The sequence below is a fragment of the Saccoglossus kowalevskii genome, chromosome 21 (assembly GCF_978046115.1).
Source record: "Saccoglossus kowalevskii chromosome 21, keSacKowa6.1, whole genome shotgun sequence".
Classification (NCBI taxonomy): Eukaryota; Metazoa; Hemichordata; class Enteropneusta; family Harrimaniidae; genus Saccoglossus; species Saccoglossus kowalevskii.
Window position 1 is genome coordinate 12759090 of NC_140661.1, and position 21777 is coordinate 12780866.

Sequence of the window (21777 nt, forward strand, 5' to 3'; positions counted from 1 at the left end):
GGTCCGTAGCATCAGTCTCCTTATCTACGAGATGAGACTTGAATGGAATCTTGGCATGTCACCATACAGTACTATGCGCGTTGCAAACCCCAAGTAATGTACCTCTGACACTACAGGTAAATTTAGTTTGGCATGATATTAAATACAGTCTCTTTGTTTTCAGGAGACTTGTTTTAAAAGGTTCAAAATATGCTATTTCATTGAAATCACTCTCTTTTAGTGACAGAGTGCATTTGTGGTGACATAATGAGGTATCTGGTATATGGGTAAAGGTAATGAAATTAAATGATTAACTGTTGATACTCAAATGTATAGTTTCACAAAAATGATGATGAAATCACTAATAATTGCAAGACACAACATGTAATGATAAATAACTTTTTTATTCCATGCATTTTATAAGTGACAATTTAACAAAAACATAACTTGTCAATTTGAGTGTGTTTATATAAAATACTATCATTTGATTATATCTGCTACATAATTATTTGAATTGCTAATAGAGTGATTTCTAATAATAATATTGTTTATAATATTATAAGTGTAATATATATCTGCATGGTATACTAGTTTTTAATCAGTGTTCTATTCCCATTGGTAATTCAGATAGTTTCCACAAAGGCATCCACTATAAACATGCTTCTGCATCAAATGAAATTATTTTCAAACTACCAAGTCTACAAAAAATTACTGTTTAAGTTCAATTGTTCTCGTCTTAAATCCTGTCAGTAACAACACATAAAACATAACTATATTGAGGTGACCTATTTAATTGAACACTGTTTTCAAAACTGTGCATGTACTTATTCATCTATTCTATTATGGTTTTCCAGTTTTCTGATCTATCTTTACTAAATTCCACGCACGACTGTAATAAGTTCACACAGTTTATTCAAATGGAATAAAACATTGTACACAGACGTAACCAGTATTTTATCACCATAAAAAACTTTAAAGGACGATAGTCGTCGTGCAGCGCATGTTCGAATTTCATGTAAACAAAAAATGTATTGTACACGCATTGTGTATGTCGCTACGACTCCCATATCAAACAGGATGTGGAACGACGACTACCCCTCTTTAGCTTTGACCGTGTACAACACATAGTTTTGACAATGATTTGAATTTATCAGCTGGCCTGTGAATACGTATTAAACAGAGCATGTATGTAGAATAGCTCAAAAAAATTACTGTTATCAATATGGGAATATTCAATGTTAGTGCTTGGTTTTCAGTATTTTTTGGGACAATCACCCAATTCACACATATTAATTTTTGTTCTGGAAAAGGTTTAAATTTTTTTTTAAATAATGAAAAATCATGTAATCACACAAGACTGAAAGTTGTTGATTTATATTACTGAATAACAAATTTGAAATTTTATATATATATATATATATATATATATATATATATATATATATATATATATATATATATATATATATATATATATACCGGTATATATATATATATACCGGTATATATATATATATATATATATATATATATATGGCTGACATCCTACCAGGGACAGCAGTAATTTACATGCCCTTTCGGATGAGCTTCTACATGTACGTATATAAAAAAATTAAACCCATCGGCATTGTAACGAGGAAATGTAAAGAGAGTTGAGAGTCTGTTTCACACCCCCATGCTTGTTGGAAATTGATTATTCATTCAGGAAATCAATTCTCTTGTGTTACCGTGTTATCTTGAGAGAATTTAATAAAATGAGCACCACTTAAAATATTAGAATATATAATTTAAAGTAGATAAAAACATAATGCAGACTGGTTTCAGTTAGCTGATAATAATTAACTATCTAACTGTAGTGCTATAAAAACGTCATTAGGTCAAACTCTAAATATAAATTCGTAAAATACTCGTATATGCATGCATATTTGATGTTGTTTACTCAACAGCATTTTTACCAGTTAGTTGTTTCTTATATAATGTATATGTTATTCAGCTGTTTTTTTTGTTTTGGTAATGTGCGAAATTCACTGTGTCGTTGAAGGTAATAATCAACATAGGTTTCATTTTCATTGGAGCCAACAGACATAAAACTCCAGTAACAGACGACGATTTGCACAGGATTCGTTTTTCTTTAAAATTTGACAACATGGATCGTGTAACAGATGAATTTAAAAGGTACAAATAATGATAAGGTGTGAATTCTGCAAATCTAGGATGCAAATCAAAATCTTTCCTTCATTATACATATCAGTTAATGTTTGTTTTACATTAAACCTTAAATCTGTACACATTACAGAATGTTCACAATCCTCTCACAAAGTCATGTTGTAGACCTCCACACAGACAGACAGACAGACCATTTCGCTGATCAGGTGGTCCCAGGTGGATCCCTGAGCGTCGGCTGTGCGAGCTCTGTATACCACGTGATAGTGTGCTTGCTCAGTCAGCGGCCATCTTGCATTGACTTTATTTACAAGGGTTATCCTACTTGGCATGCGGGGTGATAGTCTTTGGTTGAAATGAACGAGATGGATGAAAAAAAGAAAGAAAAAAATGAAATGCGTTAGTTTATGATAAGAAATTTGAATCATTCTGTCTGTGAGTCTTCTAATTGGTTATTGACCCTACAACACATTTGACTCTAAGTCAAATGGTCTTCAATCAATATTAAATGATTTTCAAACATTTTAGGTAGTTCTCATTCCAAGTTCAAATAACATCCACACTAAACCACTGCTAATTTATAAACAAAAATATAAACAAAAATTACACTTTGACACGTTTTAAATCAAGAGAGGGCACAATTCAATGAGTTCAATGGTTTAAGAATGAAATTAGATTTATAAGATAATGAATGATATGCAACTTTGATATCTATGTATGTTGATATGCAATGAAGATCTCGAGTAAATCAAAGAAAAGGTTGTATTGCTGATATGGGAGAGATTATTGCTGTATTTTGCTGTAAGAATAAAAAATGCTCCCATGTGAAGCAAATTTAATATTTTTGGATGTTTACTGAACAACTAGCATATGACCATAAGGCGTTATAAATTGGTTTCAAACTTATTTAATAAATTAATATGCAAATTAGCTAATTAGCTGTTTTTAGGATATAAACAAAACATGCTCAATATAGTTAATTAGTATACAAATTCAATAATTAATATGCAGATTTGTACAAAATCAGTTATGCATGTACCAAATTTCATCCTAATCTACCCAGCGGTTTTTGAGATGTTAGTGGGAAAAAATGTGACACATCCACACATCCATTCATGCAGACATTGGTAGGACATTAATTAGTCTCTTTTTGTGCTCTGTACCAAATTTGATCAAAATCTGATATATGTTTTTGTCAACGCAGGCTGGAATAAGAGATAACTAATTAGTATGCACAGTCATGACTCCAAAACTAATCACATCTGCACATTAACCTCGAAATCTTCTCATAAGTTTCTGAGATTTTGCTTACACAGACAAACACACCAAATACACACAGGAACTAAAAAGGCAATCCCTCAAATTTTCAAATTCCCGTATTAGCGCTTGAACCATATTCTTAACTTAACCAAATTTCTTAACTTTAATTTATGTGAGATCATCATCACAATATCACATGACACCCAAATTTTATAAATTTGTGATAATTGGTGATCATGCTGAGTTAGAGTTACAAAATGTAGGTGACACGTAATGGATAAAGTGCAGGTAACATGGAGAAGATTCTACAAATTATAGTTCAATTATAGGTCCTTCTTTTGACAAATACAAATTTGTTAATACAAAAATACCACAGGTACACATAAAGACAGTATTGTGATCGTATCAACAGTTGCTTATTAACAGAGTTTAATTGATGTATCCCGCACAGCCTGATTGCATACTTTGCGGTATCCTCGTGATAACCATATCAATTATTTTCCTGCTTGTATAATGATCTATGAGAGATAACAGCCTAAAATGGCAAAGAAAAACAATATTTTTACATTGTTCGAACATTTGAGTTCAGTGACAGGATTGTATTTCTGTCATGTGCTATAGTGATTCTGCGTCTGATGTGAAAAAGAAAATGTGAATGCACATTTTTCAAATAAGGAAAACTTTTGAACATGTCCGTGACACTTATGAATGCATCTGTATGTGGTATTATTTTTTTGGCGTCAGATTAAAATATACATCAGAAAAAGGACAAGAATCAGCAAATGTGCTGCACACATTCGAGTAATTCAATTAAAATTGATAGTTTTAATATAACAGTATTATGAACAGATTAATTTCATTTTTGGGGGCGTCAGATAAAAATATACATCAGAAAAGGAACAAGAATCAGCATATGTGCTGTACAAATTTGAGTAATTCAATTAAAATCAAATAGTTCAACAGTTTTAAAAAGTAAGCTGATATCTATATTGTTACTTTGTTAGTAAAACAGTTAACTATACTACAGTACAGATGTGTTGAGTTGCTTTTTCGTTTACTGTAAAATTCATGATTGGGCTGTTCTGGGAGAACAAAAATTGTCGCTGGATGCTAAATATTACCGATAAATACAACCAATCAGAGACCGGTAGCAGAAAAAAGCTGCATATCAGTTTTAGTGCGCCAACTTTATCACTGTTCGATTACGTTCTTCTTTTGGAGTTTTCACGAGCTCATGAGTGTAGTTTTTGTATTGTTTTAAACTTTATTCAGTTGACAATAAACGGTGTTTGACGAGTTACATACTACGAGATGTTGCATTATCCATAAGTCTACAAATTGAACTTGCTTGGCGACGCCTGATAAAATATAGCTCAGTCGTCAAGCCAAAAAAAATAGCTACCATCAGTTCTACAGTGGCTAAAATAAACACTAGCATTTTGAAAAGAACAGTACCTGGTTGTGTACTTAATGTTAGAGACCATACATAATACATAGAATTCTGTTGTTTATTATGATGTTAGTAATAAAAGTAGTTTTGGTGTGTGACGTATAATATAACAGCAGAGTGAAAACATGTATCTGGTATTTTTCACGATACACATGTTATAAATAAATCATGATTAACTATACCACCACCAGCTCCATATTTTCATCACAAATTCACAAAATAGTCCTGTTTATAGTCTGCACTTTGCTTTAGATTGGAACAAAAATAGCCAATTTTTTTTTTTATGACAAACTGAAAATTGACTCAAATTGTGTCTGTTGGCTCCAAAATTAGGATTCATTTCCAGAAATATTGAAGAATATAACAGAAAAAGTACAGAAAAATTTGGGTGAGAAAGTCTGGTGGTTATAAGAAAACAAATGTTTATAATTATTGTGACTCATAAAATGACCACAGCACATACTTTATTTGTGTTCAATCTCAACACTAGACACATTCAAGAACAATTTAACTCCTAGTTCCATGCATAGTGAACATTCTTTATATTGCTATTTTATAGCTTCGAGAATTGTGCATATTTTTCTTTCTTTTTTTCTGTGTTATTTGATTATCCTCCTACTTTTTTTATTTTACTTGACTATGTTCATCTTCTATGGAAAGAATAATGTCAATAAAGTTATCTTGTCTTATCTTATGAAAAAGCATATGATGTTGCATTACTTGAGTGGCCTGATAGATTGATCAAGTCAGCCATCTTGAGGAGACCACAAATGAAAGCGTCATGTATAATCCTCCAATAATGGTCACTCCTTCCACCACGTTTGAAGAAAAACAAATAACACATGTCCAAAGGCCTAGTTGTGGACATGTCAAAACACCAAAATACATGTTTGCTGAATGTTTCATGATATTCAGATACCTCTACGATGCTACGAATCCTGTTTGTCCTGTATTTATGTTTGATTGCATGCATAACATGGGATCTCAACAAATTTTGTGATGGTCTATTTTACTTTTGTCCGCAAGTGGTCTAACCACAGTAATATGTTAGGCACGTATTTGTTTTCAGGCGATAACATTTAGTGAAACTAGTTGCTGAAATAACGTAATGAAGATGTTCATATAGCTGTCAGTGTTGTTCTATGCTGGTTAAAATATATTTTATATATTTCTGTGTGTTAATTGACCATTTATTGTACACTGCGAGAATCGTGCATTATGCGTGAAATCGAACCTAAAAACAGGACAAACAAAGGTCATAGCGTTGTAGTGGCGTCAAACATCGCGTGGGATTCGACAAACGCGAAAGTATTTTGGGGAATATTTCCATGCTTAATAATGTGCTGTACACATTTGATGATGGTCAATTTTGATTAAGTGAGGGTATTCGAAAGCAATATTCCTCTGTCGAAGATCGGCCGGTCGATATGAGCTACGAATTAAAGAAATTTGAGTTCAAAATCAAATCATTCGATTTTTGCGGCAGACGTTCGACACGCGTCTTTCATGCAATTGCGAGATCTCGCAGTTGAACAGAAAATCTATTGGTAATGTGTAAACACCAATCTACTTTTATGTTGTGCAAACTACTTCAATCAAAGGAGATAGTTCATTTAAATGTATAAAATAGCTGATGAGATCTTGTTGAAACTGACAGCATGTTTTTTCCATCTAAATATAGTTCTCCATTCTCTTCTGTCACTGTGTACACAATTACTATGGTTACATAGATTAGTGGAACTGAAGATGCAATGATGAAAGAAAATGGAACACTACTTGAAAGTTGTTTATAATATGTAAATTAATTATCTTATGATGTTGACTATAAATGTATACAGAAAGAGCAGTGACTGACCCTCATTAATTCCACCATGACAGGGGAAATGGTACTTCATTACCTGAGCACACTGAATCAGTGATTCTGCACCCACACCCACAACCACATCACCAACGACAGTAATCAGTTGATGTTTGGAGAATGAAGGTATTCTCCTTGATTTTATAAAAAACAAATACTGTAAAATCTGTATTAAAAGCCGCGGCTTCTATTAAAATGGTACAATGCAATAGAAGTGATGTAGCTTCTATTAGAGCACCTACACATATGAGAAATGATGATTTTTTGGTTCACAATTGTTCAAAAAGAATGGGTGCAACTTATATTAGAGATGTGGTTTCTAATACAGATTTTACAGTTTAAAAAAAAAAACACTTACGACATAAGTCTTGACTTCGCCACCGGATTGGGACACCGTTCGCATTGCACTCATGGGCATAAGCTGCAATGGCGGTACACAGACACTCGCAATCACCTCCCATATCACAGGCACATGTGTCAAACACACACCGAGAAAAATACATTTCGTAGTCCACCTCAGCATGGCAGGGGGCAAATACCTCAGATCGTAAGGCACTGCACTGTCTAGTTGCCCATGCTCGGCGATGTGGTGCGAAAGAGCATGTATCGTCCGTGTTGTGGGTGGCGTTGCAGTAGTCCTCTAGCTTCCAGCTTTCACTGAATTCGATGGCACTGGCAACTACCATTTGATTTAGCGTGGTGAAGTCGTCACCTTGATTGTCATTGAAATTGCCGCATATTCCTTCCACCTAAGAATAATTACAATAAGATGTTTGACTGATACTAATACATACTTATTGGGATTTGGTCCTATTGTTGTTATTGTTATTTTTGTGGTACTTCTTGTTACAAAGATAATGACCTTATGATAACTTCCCCATCTTCAAAATACTATGGCACCCCCACCCACAGCATTCAGTTGTGTGTGATACTTCAACATTGGCGAAATGATATACCACTGACCATCAAAGACAGCAAGTATTGTGGCTAAATGGTATTATGAAATATGTAATATAATGAAACTCTATTTCATGTTAATTTAATCTTTGGTTCTTAAAGTGTGAAATATGTTGACTATAAGCTCGAAATATACGAACGAGCATTGACAATACTTCACATTTAACAAACATAATACAGCCAAACCTGTGTATAGCGACCATCCAAGATTTTATTTAGGCAGGTACGGTGGACTTGAGAAAATTAAAAATTGTTTTTTAAACAGAATGCAATGGTAATTTTTATTTTGGTTCTTAAACAAAAACAAATCTGCAAAAATATCACTAAAATTGAGGACACATACAACAGGTGGTTTTTATAAACAGGTTGGGACTACCTAAAAGTGGTCACTATAGACAGGTGAGATGGTCTTTATATAGAGATGGTCTCTAACACAGGTTTGACTGTAACCCATATTTCTTTGACAGAGTGCACCTATACAGCATGATATGCAGTGTTGTGTTGGTTTGCTGAGCATATCTATGGTGGTTTGTATTTACTATTACAGTGTATGAAAGGCAAAATGTGTCAAAGGTCATATTAGAAGGGTCTTTACTCATGTTTTGATGTGAAGATTCTTTTCGTATGGTGTGTTCAGCCAGCATTAAACAAATCAGAGATATGGCACGAGAACCACATTCATTAAAACAAAATGGCCGCCAGTCGGCCATTTTGAAGCCTATCTGAAATCAAAATAATGTGCATCAAGGTCCTATAATGTCCAACGTATACAGTACAGTTCTCGCGGAAGCTTTGGCTTCACTTCAGCTTCACCTTCGCTTCAGCATCGCATCATTATGGCATTGTTATGGCTTCAGCATCGCATCAATGTCGCGACATTAAAAAGTTAAGCGGTTATCGCTTCGCTTCATTGTGGCCTCATTATGGCGACAATGTGGCATCAGCATCGCTTCATCAAACAAAGAAGTACAGAACTCATTTCGCCCAACCTCTCGCCCGCTTCCGCTTTTCAATCGCACGCCTTTGCGACCGCTTGTTGAATTTCCGCTTTATTTTCGACTGTGCAAAACTTCGGACTACTAACAATTTTCTGGTTTTCATAGATCACGGTTACTAGTTTAGTAACCGTGCATAGATGTTGAACAACTGTCAAAAGTTCAAATACTTTTTGTTTTAACTATCTATAATTATATCTGACCCTTTGACCTAGATTTGGCTGGGATTGACTATTTTATTTTAAACAATATTCTGACGTGACGCACTGCTACAAAATGTATTTCAACAGAAGTACGACATGGTTGTCCGGGTTTGTTTTCCTGACTGTGTTGAGTTTACGATTTGTATAATTATTGTTATTTCCCCCAAGGAGAACACAAGCCGAAGGACCATGAAGCTAAATAGAAGTACCACGCATGGACTGAGTGAAAGAAAATATTTCTAAGGCTAAAATAAAACCTAATATCTCTTTGTATATTTGTCAATTTTGCATGTATTTGGTGTGACAGTATGTTCGTAAATATCTGGAAAAATCTCGTCTTTCGTTAATAATTTCATTTGTTTGAAATGTCTACCGACCGTGTCCCAATAATTTGTTTGGAATATCGATGCCCGTTGGTTTCTCCAAACGGTCCCGACGTCCATTATTCAACACAATCAGCATTTATTTATCGTAATTCATGGGAATCATGTCCCGTAATTTGCGGGCTGTAAAACCAAATAATTAAACAAGTACTATTTATTATATATATTTTTTTACCTCGTGAAACTACAACACAGCGTAGAGTTTTCGCGGCGAAACAGTCGCCTTGAAATCGATGGAACTTCAATTATCCATTTCTCGCCTTGAAATAAAATTTAAAAAAATCGAAGAGCATCGGGGGATATATTATTACCCAGTCTTACCAATCGCTAGCTTTATTTTATTCAAATCCATAAAATTCACGAGTTTTTCGACATTTGTTGGCAACTTCCGCGCTAAAAATGGTTGAAAATGTGGGTGTGGTTCTCTCGCAAAGTCCCGTTGATAATACGGACAAATATGGTTCTGTGACCCAGGTCGTGCTCCGATCAGGCGACTTTCAGCAAATCAGTGATGTTGTAACAAAGCACATTTGACGCTAATTGAAGGGTCGTCGTACTGTCCAATCTCCGGCGTCGATTCACTGTGCTGTGACAGGCTTCACAATCATTCACTGAAAAACATTGGTATATTTTGACAAACGGCTGGGATTTGGCCACGGTTCAAAAAAAGAAAAAAGAAAAACTGGGCTGAGATACAAATCAGTTTTGCAAGTTGGGAAATAAGGTAAACCAGATTGGGGTCGATGATATTCAGTATCGAAGGACTTCCGTGTGTAAATGAGTTTCAAATTGTTCATCGACTGGTCACCAAATATTTACGGCTACAACTAAATGAACACTTTTTTTCTGAAGCCCAATAAATTATTTCTGCATGTCAAGTGCTATTCGATTTTTTACCAGGCCTGTGGCTCGTTTTTATTCAAAAATATTTTTTTGTGAGAATACTTTTAAAGTATGTATAGATCGAGCTCAGGTCACTGATCGTGACTTAATTTTGAAAATTGGATGTAAAATTTTACCAGACCGACGCCACAACAACCATCCAATCATAGTTGGAAATGTACGCACTTGTTTTGGAACTTTGTATCAAGATGGCAGGCGACGACGCCGACGCACCAGGAGGCGTTCGCGTGTTTGGCATGTATTAGTAGTCCGGGCATGGGATCGGATTCGGCTAAAACTAAACGAAACACAGAAAAATACCACCAAAATGAGGAATCTGAATCTGTTCTCTTACCAGCAAATAAAATTAACGAAAATAAGGTAATTTTATAACAAGAACAGTTTCATTTCGTATAGCAAATTGTGTTGTTTCCGAACGACGATTGCATCGTGTGATTTAAATTTATCACGTTTTTCCTTGCAGTCAATATGACACTCGTCACCTTGCAGATTGCAATGTACTTCACGTAGTTTTTGGTACCCAATACTCGCAACATTAAATAATTAAACAAGATATCTTTTTAAAATGTCATTTTACTCTTGGTCATATTATTTTATTCCCCTTACCGCTTTGAATTTCAAATCGAGTACATATCGAACTTCTGTACATGTGTTTTTCTCTACTGCCTTTCCATGTGAAAATAATGAGGTCATACTCATGTCACAATACTTTGAAGCTGATGCCATGTTGATGCCATGAGACTGCGAAGCTGAGGCCACGATGATGCCACAAAATAAGAGAGGCGAACACAGCTTCAATTTTCAATGACGCGAAGCTGATGCCACAATGATGCGATGCTGAGGCGACAATGAAGCCATGCGTATGCGACAATGAGGCCACAAAAGCCAAAGCTTCCGCGAGAACTGTACTGTATACCAAGTTTGAACAAAATCCATCAGTAAACAGCCGAAAAATGCTTGATATTAATAATTTTTAGAACAGAAATGGCTGCCATTCGGCCATCTTGAATCAGATCGTGAAACAAATTGAAGTGCATATGTATAATATCACGTATGATGTATTTGTGAAGTTTGATTGTGATTGGTACAGGCATTTCTAAGATACAGGTCTGGACGCACGCACAGACGCAGGAACGCACACAGGTCAAAACATAAGTCCCTGTTTTCGGACTGCATCCGAACAGGGACTAATAACTATCACTTGAGTCAGACAAGGCAGCCATCTTGTCATGTACTACGTACTTTTCAAGCAATCACGAATTTCAGAAATATTGAACATCAAAATAAATAAATTTGAAATTTAGAATCCATGATAAAAAACAACTGAAAAAACTAAAATGTGTTACTTTGATTTGTTACTGTGATGTTTCCATTTATTTTTTAAACCCCCCCAAAAAAAACATTAAAGGTGCTGGTTATGACATGTGATTTGTGGAACATAACACATTATTCCTCATCACTTGTATATAATAAGCATATATAACTCAGTGTTTGTCTTCTTAAAAAAAAATAATAGTATACAAAACAGTAAATGATGCTGTTGGTTCATTTTTTGAGACCAACATCCTAGTGATCAAACTTTGATGGAAACAAGAAGATTACTTTTACAATAAAGAGAAAATGAAACTTACAAGTCCCCTATGCTGCGTTTCCAATTTAATATAGACTCTAGTTCCCCTGTCCCATTGTAGTGTCACTCCTCCAGCAGATTTGACGAAGATATACAACCCAGCACGCCACACTTTGAAGACTGATCCAACAGGTACCTCAACTGGAGTGTTCCGTTCGAGTTTGATCGTCTCCCTTTGGCTTCCAGTGCCAACAGAGAATGTAATAGACTTGGCACATGTGACTTTGGAAGCGTATCCGCAGATGACGTTTTCCGTCGTTATGGTGTATTGTATGTGGGGATTGTTGAGGGTACTTCGTGACATGATATACGTGCATTCGCCAAAGTAATCAAACAACTTTCCGTCAAATGTCTTGTGATGTGATTCGCCCCATCCAGTGCAAATACCAGGACACATCTTGTCTTCACACACCCAATGACTGCCATCACACACACTGTAATCATACAATAAATATTATTGAAAGGGTGGTATATGCATTGTACACATCACATGGGACCCATATAGAACACATACATGGCTACCACCCATTACGAGTTTGCCAAGATGCCGAATGAGTTTGCCAAGATGCCGAATGAGTTTGTCTTGATGCCGAATGAGTTTGCCTTGATGCCCAATGAGTTTGCCTTGATGCCCAATGAGTTTGCCTTGGTGCCCAATGAGTTTGCCTTGGTGCCCAATGAGTTTGCCTTGGTGCCCAATGAGTTTGCCTTGGTGCCCAATGAGTTTTCCTTGATGCCCAATGAGTTTGCCTTGATGCCCAATGAGTTTGCCTTGATGCCCAATGAGTTTGCCTTGATGCCCAATGAGTTTGCCTTGGTGACCAATGAGTTTGCCTTGGTGACCAATGAGTTTGCCTTGGTGCCCAATGAGTTTGCCGTGATACCCAATAAGTTTGCCTTGATGTCCAATGAGTTTGCCTTGGTGCCCAATGAGTTTGCCTTGGTGCCCAAGGAGTTTGCCTTGGTCCCCAATGAGTTTGCCTTGGTCCCCAATGAGTTTGCCTTGGTGCCCAATGAGTTTGCCTTGGTGCCCAATGAGTTTGCCCTGATGCCCAATGAATTTGCCTTGATGCCCAATGAGTTTGCCTTGATGCCCAATGAGTTTAACTTGGTGCAAAATGAGTTTCCCTTGATGCCCAGTGAGTTTGCCTTGATGCCCAGTGAGATTGCCTTGATGCCCAGTGAGTTTGCCTTGGTGCCCAATGAGTTTTCCTTGATGCCCAATGAGTTTGCCTTGATGCCCAGTGAGATTGCCTTGGTGCCCAATGAGTTTGCCCTGATGCCCAATGAGTTTGCCTTGATGCCCAATGGATTTGCCTTGATGCCCAATGAGTTTGCCCTGATGCCCAATGAGTTTGCCTTGATGCCCAATTAGTTTGCCATGATGCCCAATGAGTTTGCCCTGATGCCCAATGAGTTTGCCTTGGTGCAAAATGAGTTTGCCTTGATGCCCAATGAGATTGCCTTGATGCCCAATGAGTTTGCCTTGATGCCCAATGAGTTTGCCCTGATGCTTTCCAACAAAATTTTTAATCCTAATTATTGTATATAATTGACAATATTTTACCATTGATTGCACTCGACTTTGATAGTTTCCTTTGAGCGGTAGCTTTTTCCACCATGATGACATGGACAATCCTTTGGTAAAATGCACTCATCACCTACAAAGTAAATACAAAATAATCATTGAATCAAGTACAAAGAAAAAAATCTAAGGTTCAACTGCTTGGCACTATAAATGGTATAAAATAAATAACATTTGGCAGATTTAAATTTGATAATTTTTGGCCCACATTCATTTTCAAGACTATAAACTATATAAAATGTCAATGTAAGTTTTTACTACATTTCATCATGAGTAAATCCCTAACTTTATCCCAAGTGCATTGTTGTCAAACAGTTGTGTGTTTTCAAAAGGCATAGGATGAAGTCAATTTTATTACAACTCACCATTCCATACATAGTTTTCCATACATTGGCAACCAGATTGACAATGGGCTGTCGCACAGCTGGGTGGCGAATGCATATTACTGCACGTTTGTGGACATTCTGTTTTACAAGAAACAAATTCCATATTATCGCCACATTCTGTAGGAGCACATTCAATATCTTCACAATACCAATGTCCACGATCACATGTACTTTAAATATAAAAATGAATAAAATAATTTTTGTTAGTTCAAAGTATTTGTTAAAGAACATGTCATCCCTACTTCAGCACTTGTGCTGAATGATAATATCTTGTCTGTGTAAGTCATAACTGCCATATTTTTATTCTAGTTTGCAAGTAATAGTAATGTAATAGTAATGCCATCAAGTTTTGTAGGAAAACATCAGATTTGAAATGTTTAGTCGCTTGGCAACACATGTTACATGTCAAGCACCAACTGCGATTGAGCCTGAAATTAATAACTAACGTAATCAAGAATATCATGCCCATTTTGCCTATGAAATCCAACAATAGTACATTGAAATGGGATTCAGTTGAACTGTCTATATAATGTACTTCAGTTAACAACCCACCATGGTTTGCATCCTTGTTCGACGACTTGACCAGCTATATAGAATTTACCATGAAATAAGCACGGGCAGTCTTCTTCGCTGATACAGCTTCCACCGTAATCTTCAACCATACCGTAGGGGCAACTACATCCAGGGACACAGTTCTCTTCGCAAGGTCGATTACCAGCAAGAGCAGCACAAGATGTTTTGCATGATGATCCACACTCCTGATAGCCTTTCTCACCAGAACAGCTCACAGCTATAACAATGATAACACTCATCAATCATAGAAAGTTATGATAGAAAATCCTAAATCAATAACCTATAGAAATCATGTGCCGATATACTTGGTACTGGGCAGTAAATATGTTTTCTGTTTATGTTTTTAACCTTTTAACCACCAGTTCCCTTTTATCATCACAAATTCACAAAATAGAACCGTTTATAATCTGCACTTTCCCTCAGAAGATTTAGACAAAAATAGCCAATTTTTTTGAGTAAAAACTGAAAATTGATTCACATTTTCAAAGCATATTTTTTTTTAGAAGAAAGTGAAAATTAAGTATAAACCACTTCAAAAATCAGGTATAGCACAAGATATATGCTTACATGTATATGGGCATATATAAGTGAATTGTGTAATATTGAATAGTATATATGACACATTTTTGGCATTATTATATTTATAATTTAATGTACCCTGGAATTAGTATACAGACACTCTAATACAGACACACTTGTTCAAGCAAATTTGTACAATACTTCGAATTACAAGGTTTAATTGTGTAATTTCTTGCTTGTGACAATGTTGGTATATATAAAATACTAGTAGTCTCAATTAATACAGGCATGATTGTTGTCATACGCCCTATTATGTTTCAATGTTGATTGCATAATTCAGAAAAATTAATTTTATCATGCAAAATAATATTTCTTCGGTGTTTGTTACAAAAATTTGTTTAGTAAATTACTTTTGCTTTACACAAAAAGTATCATTTCTCTTGACTACAAACAATGAAAGCACCTCAATAACTGTAATGTCACAATGAACATGTGCCTTTAAATAGTGTTGCGATTTAGCTTATTAGGTAAAACGTTACTCACGACAACTGTCTATGGAATCTCTCCAGACGACCACAAGACCTCTGTTCGAGCACTCCATCGCATACATGGCTGCTACATCACAGAACACTTGCTGCATATCAGCATTCCCACTGCACAGGTCAAACATACAGTTTGTGTAGTAATTATTCACATCCACATGACTACTGCAATCTGGGTATAAATTAAAACAAAATGTAATTACCTTAAAGGGATTGGTTGCATTAGGCGACGAGTTTTGCAAAATGAAAATTGCTAATACAGGCATTGTTTGCTCAGAAGATGAAACAATATAAGAAATGGGCGAGGGTTAAACGACAGAATGCATAGACTTGGTAATGAGCATTGTAAGAGTTAATCTGTATGTAAAAGTTTTTGCACAGTGAGGTGGCACAATGACATATACCCGTATTAGTCTTCCTATGACACAATGACATATACCCGTAATAGTCTTTCTATGACACAATGACATATACCCGTAATAGTCTTCCTATGACACAATGACATATACCCGTAATAGTCTTCCTATGACACAATGACATATACCCGTAATAGTCTTCCTATGACACAATGACATATACCCGTAATAGTCTTCCTATGACACAATGACATATACCCGTAATAGTCTTCCTATGACACAATGACATATACCCGTAATAGTCTTCCTATGACACAATGACATATACCCATAATAGTCTTCCTATGACACAATGACATATACCCGTAATAGTCTTCCTATGACACAATGACATATACCCGTAATAGTCTTCCTATGACACAATGACATATACCCGTAATAGTCTTCCTATGACACAATGACATATACCCGTAATAGTCTTCCTATGACACAATGACATATACCCGTAATAGTCTTCCTATGACACAATGACATATACCCGTAATAGTCTTCCTATGACACAATGACATATACCCGTAATAGTCTTCCTATGACACAATGACATATACCCGTAATAGTCTTCCTATGACACAATGACATATACCCGTAATAGTCTTCCTATGACACAATGACATATACCTGTAATAGTCTTCCTATGACACAATGACATATACCCGTAATAGTCTTCCTATGACACAATGACATATACCCGTAATAGTCTTCCTATGACACAATGACATATACTGTAAAGGGGGTAATTATTCACTGGGTTTTAATTTAGCTTATTTCGCTGACTGGGAAAATGCGCTAAATTAAAACCCAGTGAATATGTAAAATTTAGCATAGAACACATTATCTAAATGGCGAAACCGTGAATTTAAAACCCACTGAATATGCCTGAAATGGTAAATCAGGGAAATTTAAACCCAGTGAAAATTAGTCATTTTACAGTACCCGTAATAGTCTTCCTATGACACAATGACATATACCCGTAATAGTCTTCCTATGACACAATGACATATACCCGTAATAGTCTTCCTATGACACAATGACATATACCCGTAATAGTCTTCCTATGACACAATGACATATACCCATAATAGTCTTCCTATGACACAATGACATATACCCGTAATAGTCTTCCTATGACACAATGACATATACCCGTAATAGTCTTCCTATGACACAATGACATATACCCGTAATAGTCTTCCTATGACACAATGACATATACCCGTAATAGTCTTCCTATGACACAATGACATATACCCGTAATAGTCTTCCTATGACACAATGACATATACCCGTAATAGTCTTCCTATGACACAATGACATATACCCGTAATAGTCTTCCTATGACACAATGACATATACCCGTAATAGTCTTCCTATGACACAATGACATATACCCGTAATAGTCTTCCTATGACACAATGACATATACCCGTAATAGTCTTCCTATGACACAATGACATATACCCGTAATAGTCTTCCTATGACACAATGACATATACCTGTAATAGTCTTCCTATGACACAATGACATATACCCGTAATAGTCTTCCTATGACACAATGACATATACCCGTAATAGTCTTCCTATGACACAATGACATATACTGTAAAGGGGGTAATTATTCACTGGGTTTTAATTTAGCTTATTTCGCTGACTGGGAAAATGCGCTAAATTAAAACCCAGTGAATATGTAAAATTTAGCATAGAACACATTATCTAAATGGCGAAACCGTGAATTTAAAACCCACTGAATATGCCTGAAATGGTAAATCAGGGAAATTTAAACCCAGTGAAAATTAGTCATTTTACAGTACCCGTAATAGTCTTCCTATGACACAATGACATATACCCGTAATAGTCTTCCTATGACACAATGACATATACCCGTATTAGTCTTCCTATGACACAATGACATATACCCGTAATAGTCTTCCTATGACACAATGACATATACCCATAATAGTCTTCCTATGACACAATGACATATACCCGTAATAGTCTTCCTATGACACAATGACATATACCCGTAATAGTCTTCCTATGACACAATGACATATACCCGTAATAGTCTTCCTATGACACAATGACATATACCCGTAATAGTCTTCCTATGACACAATGACATATACCCGTAATAGTCTTCCTATGACACAATGACATATACCCGTAATAGTCTTCCTATGACACAATGACATATACCCGTAATAGTCTTCCTATGACACAATGACATATACCCGTAATAGTCTTCCTATGACACAATGACATATACCCGTAATAGTCTTCCTATGACACAATGACATATACCCGTAATAGTCTTCCTATGACACAATGACATATACCCGTAATAGTCTTCCTATGACACAATGACATATACCCGTAATAGTCTTCCATTGATGAACTATGAATTTCGCACCACCCCACAACATGAATGCATTTCAACTATCCGTACCTGTAAAAGGTTCTTCTTTCAACTGTTTACAAAAATCATCAGCCTGGGCTCTCCTTTGAGCATACACGTCACACGGGTGGGTCAACGACATCGGCGTGTCAGCTGTACAACTACCTTTCAGTGACCATTTGTTTCCAAACGCTGTAGGAAGCTTCTCAACATCCCTCTCCAGGGTCCAGAAATCATTCTATTAAGAAATCAACAAGTGGTAGCCAGGCCACATGGAACTACTTTTGCTGAAAAGACTTTTTGGGTGTTTTGTATGGAATTTATTTTCACTGATTTTTGACGACTTGAATGTAAAATATAGGAAAAAAATGTATATTCATGGGATTTTATTTTCACTGAATCATTCTTTCATTTATGTATTCGTCCTATTAGATTAAAATTACTGTAAAACACTTTATTTTCGCTTGGAATTAATTTTCGCTATTTTCACTGAAGGAATGATTCAGCGAATCCACACTAATAATATTCATTATATTATGTTGAATAATAAGCACTGAAATGTAGAACATCATACAACACCCTAATAATTATGCTATAATGAGTGAATATTTTACCTGTTGGTTACCGTCAAAGGTACCACACAAACCGCAAGTATTGTTGAAGAAGGAATTTGGTGCTGTCACATATAATCGGCTGTCACCATTCCAGAAAACGTTCAGTCCATTATCCAAAGTAACCTACAGAATGACAGAAACAGTTATATGCAAATGAGATATGATAACTACCATACACTGTTTGTATATTCAAATCAATATTTGCTATGAAAGCTAAAATATTTTTTTTTTAATTCGTCATGTTGTAGGAATAATTAGTTAGAATTAAATGAACAAAATTGATGAGATTGGGGTGTCAGTTTTAAAAATAATTAACATAACATATGACATACTAGACTAACCGTTAATTGTAAGGTGTTTTACTATGCAAGTTAATTTGACAACAGCGCCCTCTATGTTAGTTAGTAACTATGCTATTTTTAGATTATGCAAATAAAGCTGATCTGTACATGGCTGCCATTTTTGGATTGTTGCTATGTTGTCTGCTGGTCAATTCTTTTTAAATACACAGCACGTATTATGTTTTATACAATTTGAGACTTTGAGTGCCAATGTCAACTTTTGTCACAATTCCCAAAATTAAACTGACAAAATTTGTTTTTGCAGTAATTTGGAAGCAAATACATGCAAATTTTTGTGCATCAGAACTCTATTCTATAGCATTTGAAATTCAATTATTAAATCAAATAGAAAGACAAAAATATTGTTAACATTTGGTCGTGTTGGAAAATCATTAACATGAATCACCTGCACATGCGTCAGATGGCCATAGCGTGTTATTGTTTGCAAATAAGCATCTACCCATGAGCCTTTGCGTTTTTAGCGTGTACTGTTTCATCGCTTGGGACTCAATTCCCATGTGTGCGCAGGTGACGACACCCTCGCCTAAAAATACATATTTCACACAATTCAGATAACTAACAAGTCATTGTCAATGACACGTCCCCGTTCCGTTCATATTTGAGTGACATACATTCAAAGCAGATCATGACCGAAATGCACCTGCATATGTACAACACATTGTACTAAATCTGAACAAGTCATGAATGACACTGCCTTCGCTAGTTGTCATTCTAAAGTTGCATGGACATAAATTGGCAAACGTGATTTCTATGGCATTTTCAAGTTTATAGCACTCTCCATCCAGGTCAGCATTATTCTCAGCAAGGGAACCAGATAGCACCAAACCAGTACAACAGGTAAAATGACAAGAAAGTATACAAATCAGATCTGCAAATATGTAGAGTCAGTGTTGTGTCTGTTTGGATAAACTAGTTTGTGGCCCTGGATTAGTTTCAATATCTCTAATAAGGACAAGATTACTTCTCATACGACAATGATACAAATAAAGTGCAAAAATCCAGAAAAATATTATCAAGTTTTTATTATCATACATTAATATTAACAAATCGTGTGAAATTTTATGTACAGAGAAACACATATTTATGCTTTGGTTGACAGAACTTCTCAAAGTAAAAAAAAGAGGACCTGCGAAACTTTATACAATTGTCAGACACGCAGTGAATAGTACCGGTATGTTTTTGTAATACATGCAGTTCCAGTGGTTTTGCTTTCTGAAAAAAAAATCTGGCTCTGCACCTGAAAAAAAAAAAAAGAACATTTAGCCCAAAGTAAGCAGAGGTTGTAGCATATGTGCTCCCATTGGCTGTTAGATTTAATTAAAAAAGATATTTGAGTCTTTTTAGTACGAAAAAATATTACTTAATAAATTTATACCAGCCAGAAAGAAATTGCAGTTCACACTGTACTATTTTAAACATGTTCTACCAAAGTCTAGGATGAACTAATTCAACAGTCTGTTTCCACTCTACAAAGTTGTCAAATAATATTTACGGGATTCTGCAAAAATAAAATATTAAGAATGTGCAAAAAGCCAGAGTACTTATGTTTTCAATGTCATTAAAATCTGACCAGGGATTTGCCGAAAATTTCACTTGAGCTGAACCAAATGGATGCCAAGCTATCAAAAGAAATAAAAAAAAACTATTGAGAAAAATACAAAAAAATACATTTAATATAAAAGCAGATAGAAGTGCATAAAAAACTAATCAGCAGAGGTAGTGATCATGTAGGTAACCTAAGTGTATATCAAATTTCCTTTGAACTGGATTGCATTGTCTCAGATTGGCTGCTAATTTGCATATTAATTTGCATACTAATTAACATATTGTAGGTGTATTAAAATAATATACAAAATAATATCCGGAGTTTTGAAAAAAGAAAATTATGACTATTAAGTCAACATCATTAAAATTGAGGATTACGTGAATTTGACCCCCTCCCTAAAATTGTTTCACATATCCCTTAAAAACATGGCCGCCATTAAATTCATCTCAATCGAGGTCCGTAATTTATTTTCCTGCTCATAATGGAGATAAATTATGGTAGCTAAACATTGAAATTGCCACCCTGACTTCAGTACCGAAATAAATAGCTGATTAGGAAAATGTGTCTCTGTTGACAGAGGTTCGATTTACCACCGATAAACTTCAACACCGCATGGAGCATGGAGGTCCCGGTCACGAGTGTAGTAACGCACTCAGGTATCATATTTACTTCAAAGGTAATTTAAAAGTGATGATAGATTCATTGATATTGAATTACAGTACTTTTCAATTTCATCATTGCTTTCAAGCAGTCACGGTTGGCCGAACTTGACTTGTGTTTTCTCGATAATTCTAGTCTAATATGTCGTCACGTAACCAAGTTTCAATCTGCTAGCAATTGCCAATGAACACCGGAAATAGCAATCGTACATAACAGAATCACGATCAGCGTGTTCTAAACTTTTACGTTTTTATTATTCCAGCATTTTATATGCCAAACGTTATTCCCAAGCCTCCTAAATGACGAGATAAACTTTCGATTTACACGTTTCATAACCAGTTCTTGAACTAATAGCAGGACTGTTTTTCTGGCAAAGTGTGACACTGTGCGATCGCTAGTTT

At 35.5% G+C, this 21777-nt stretch overlaps 1 protein-coding gene across 1 annotated transcript; it reads right to left on the reverse strand.

Annotated features, from left to right (window-relative positions):
- Positions 1–1702: 1702 nt before the first annotated feature.
- Positions 1703–19138, reverse strand: LOC146729637 (mucin-2-like). Its single transcript, XM_085495034.1, has 10 exons — positions 19130–19138; positions 18809–18931; positions 18246–18432; positions 15388–15558; positions 14305–14542; positions 13732–13922; positions 13349–13442; positions 11783–12215; positions 7069–7459; positions 1703–2487 (listed from the first exon to the last, which is right to left on the reverse strand). Exons 1-10 carry the CDS (start codon positions 19136–19138, stop codon positions 2459–2461), a joined length of 1866 nt encoding a protein of 621 aa, XP_085351160.1. The 3' UTR covers positions 1703–2458.
- Positions 19139–21777: the final 2639 nt, after the last annotated feature.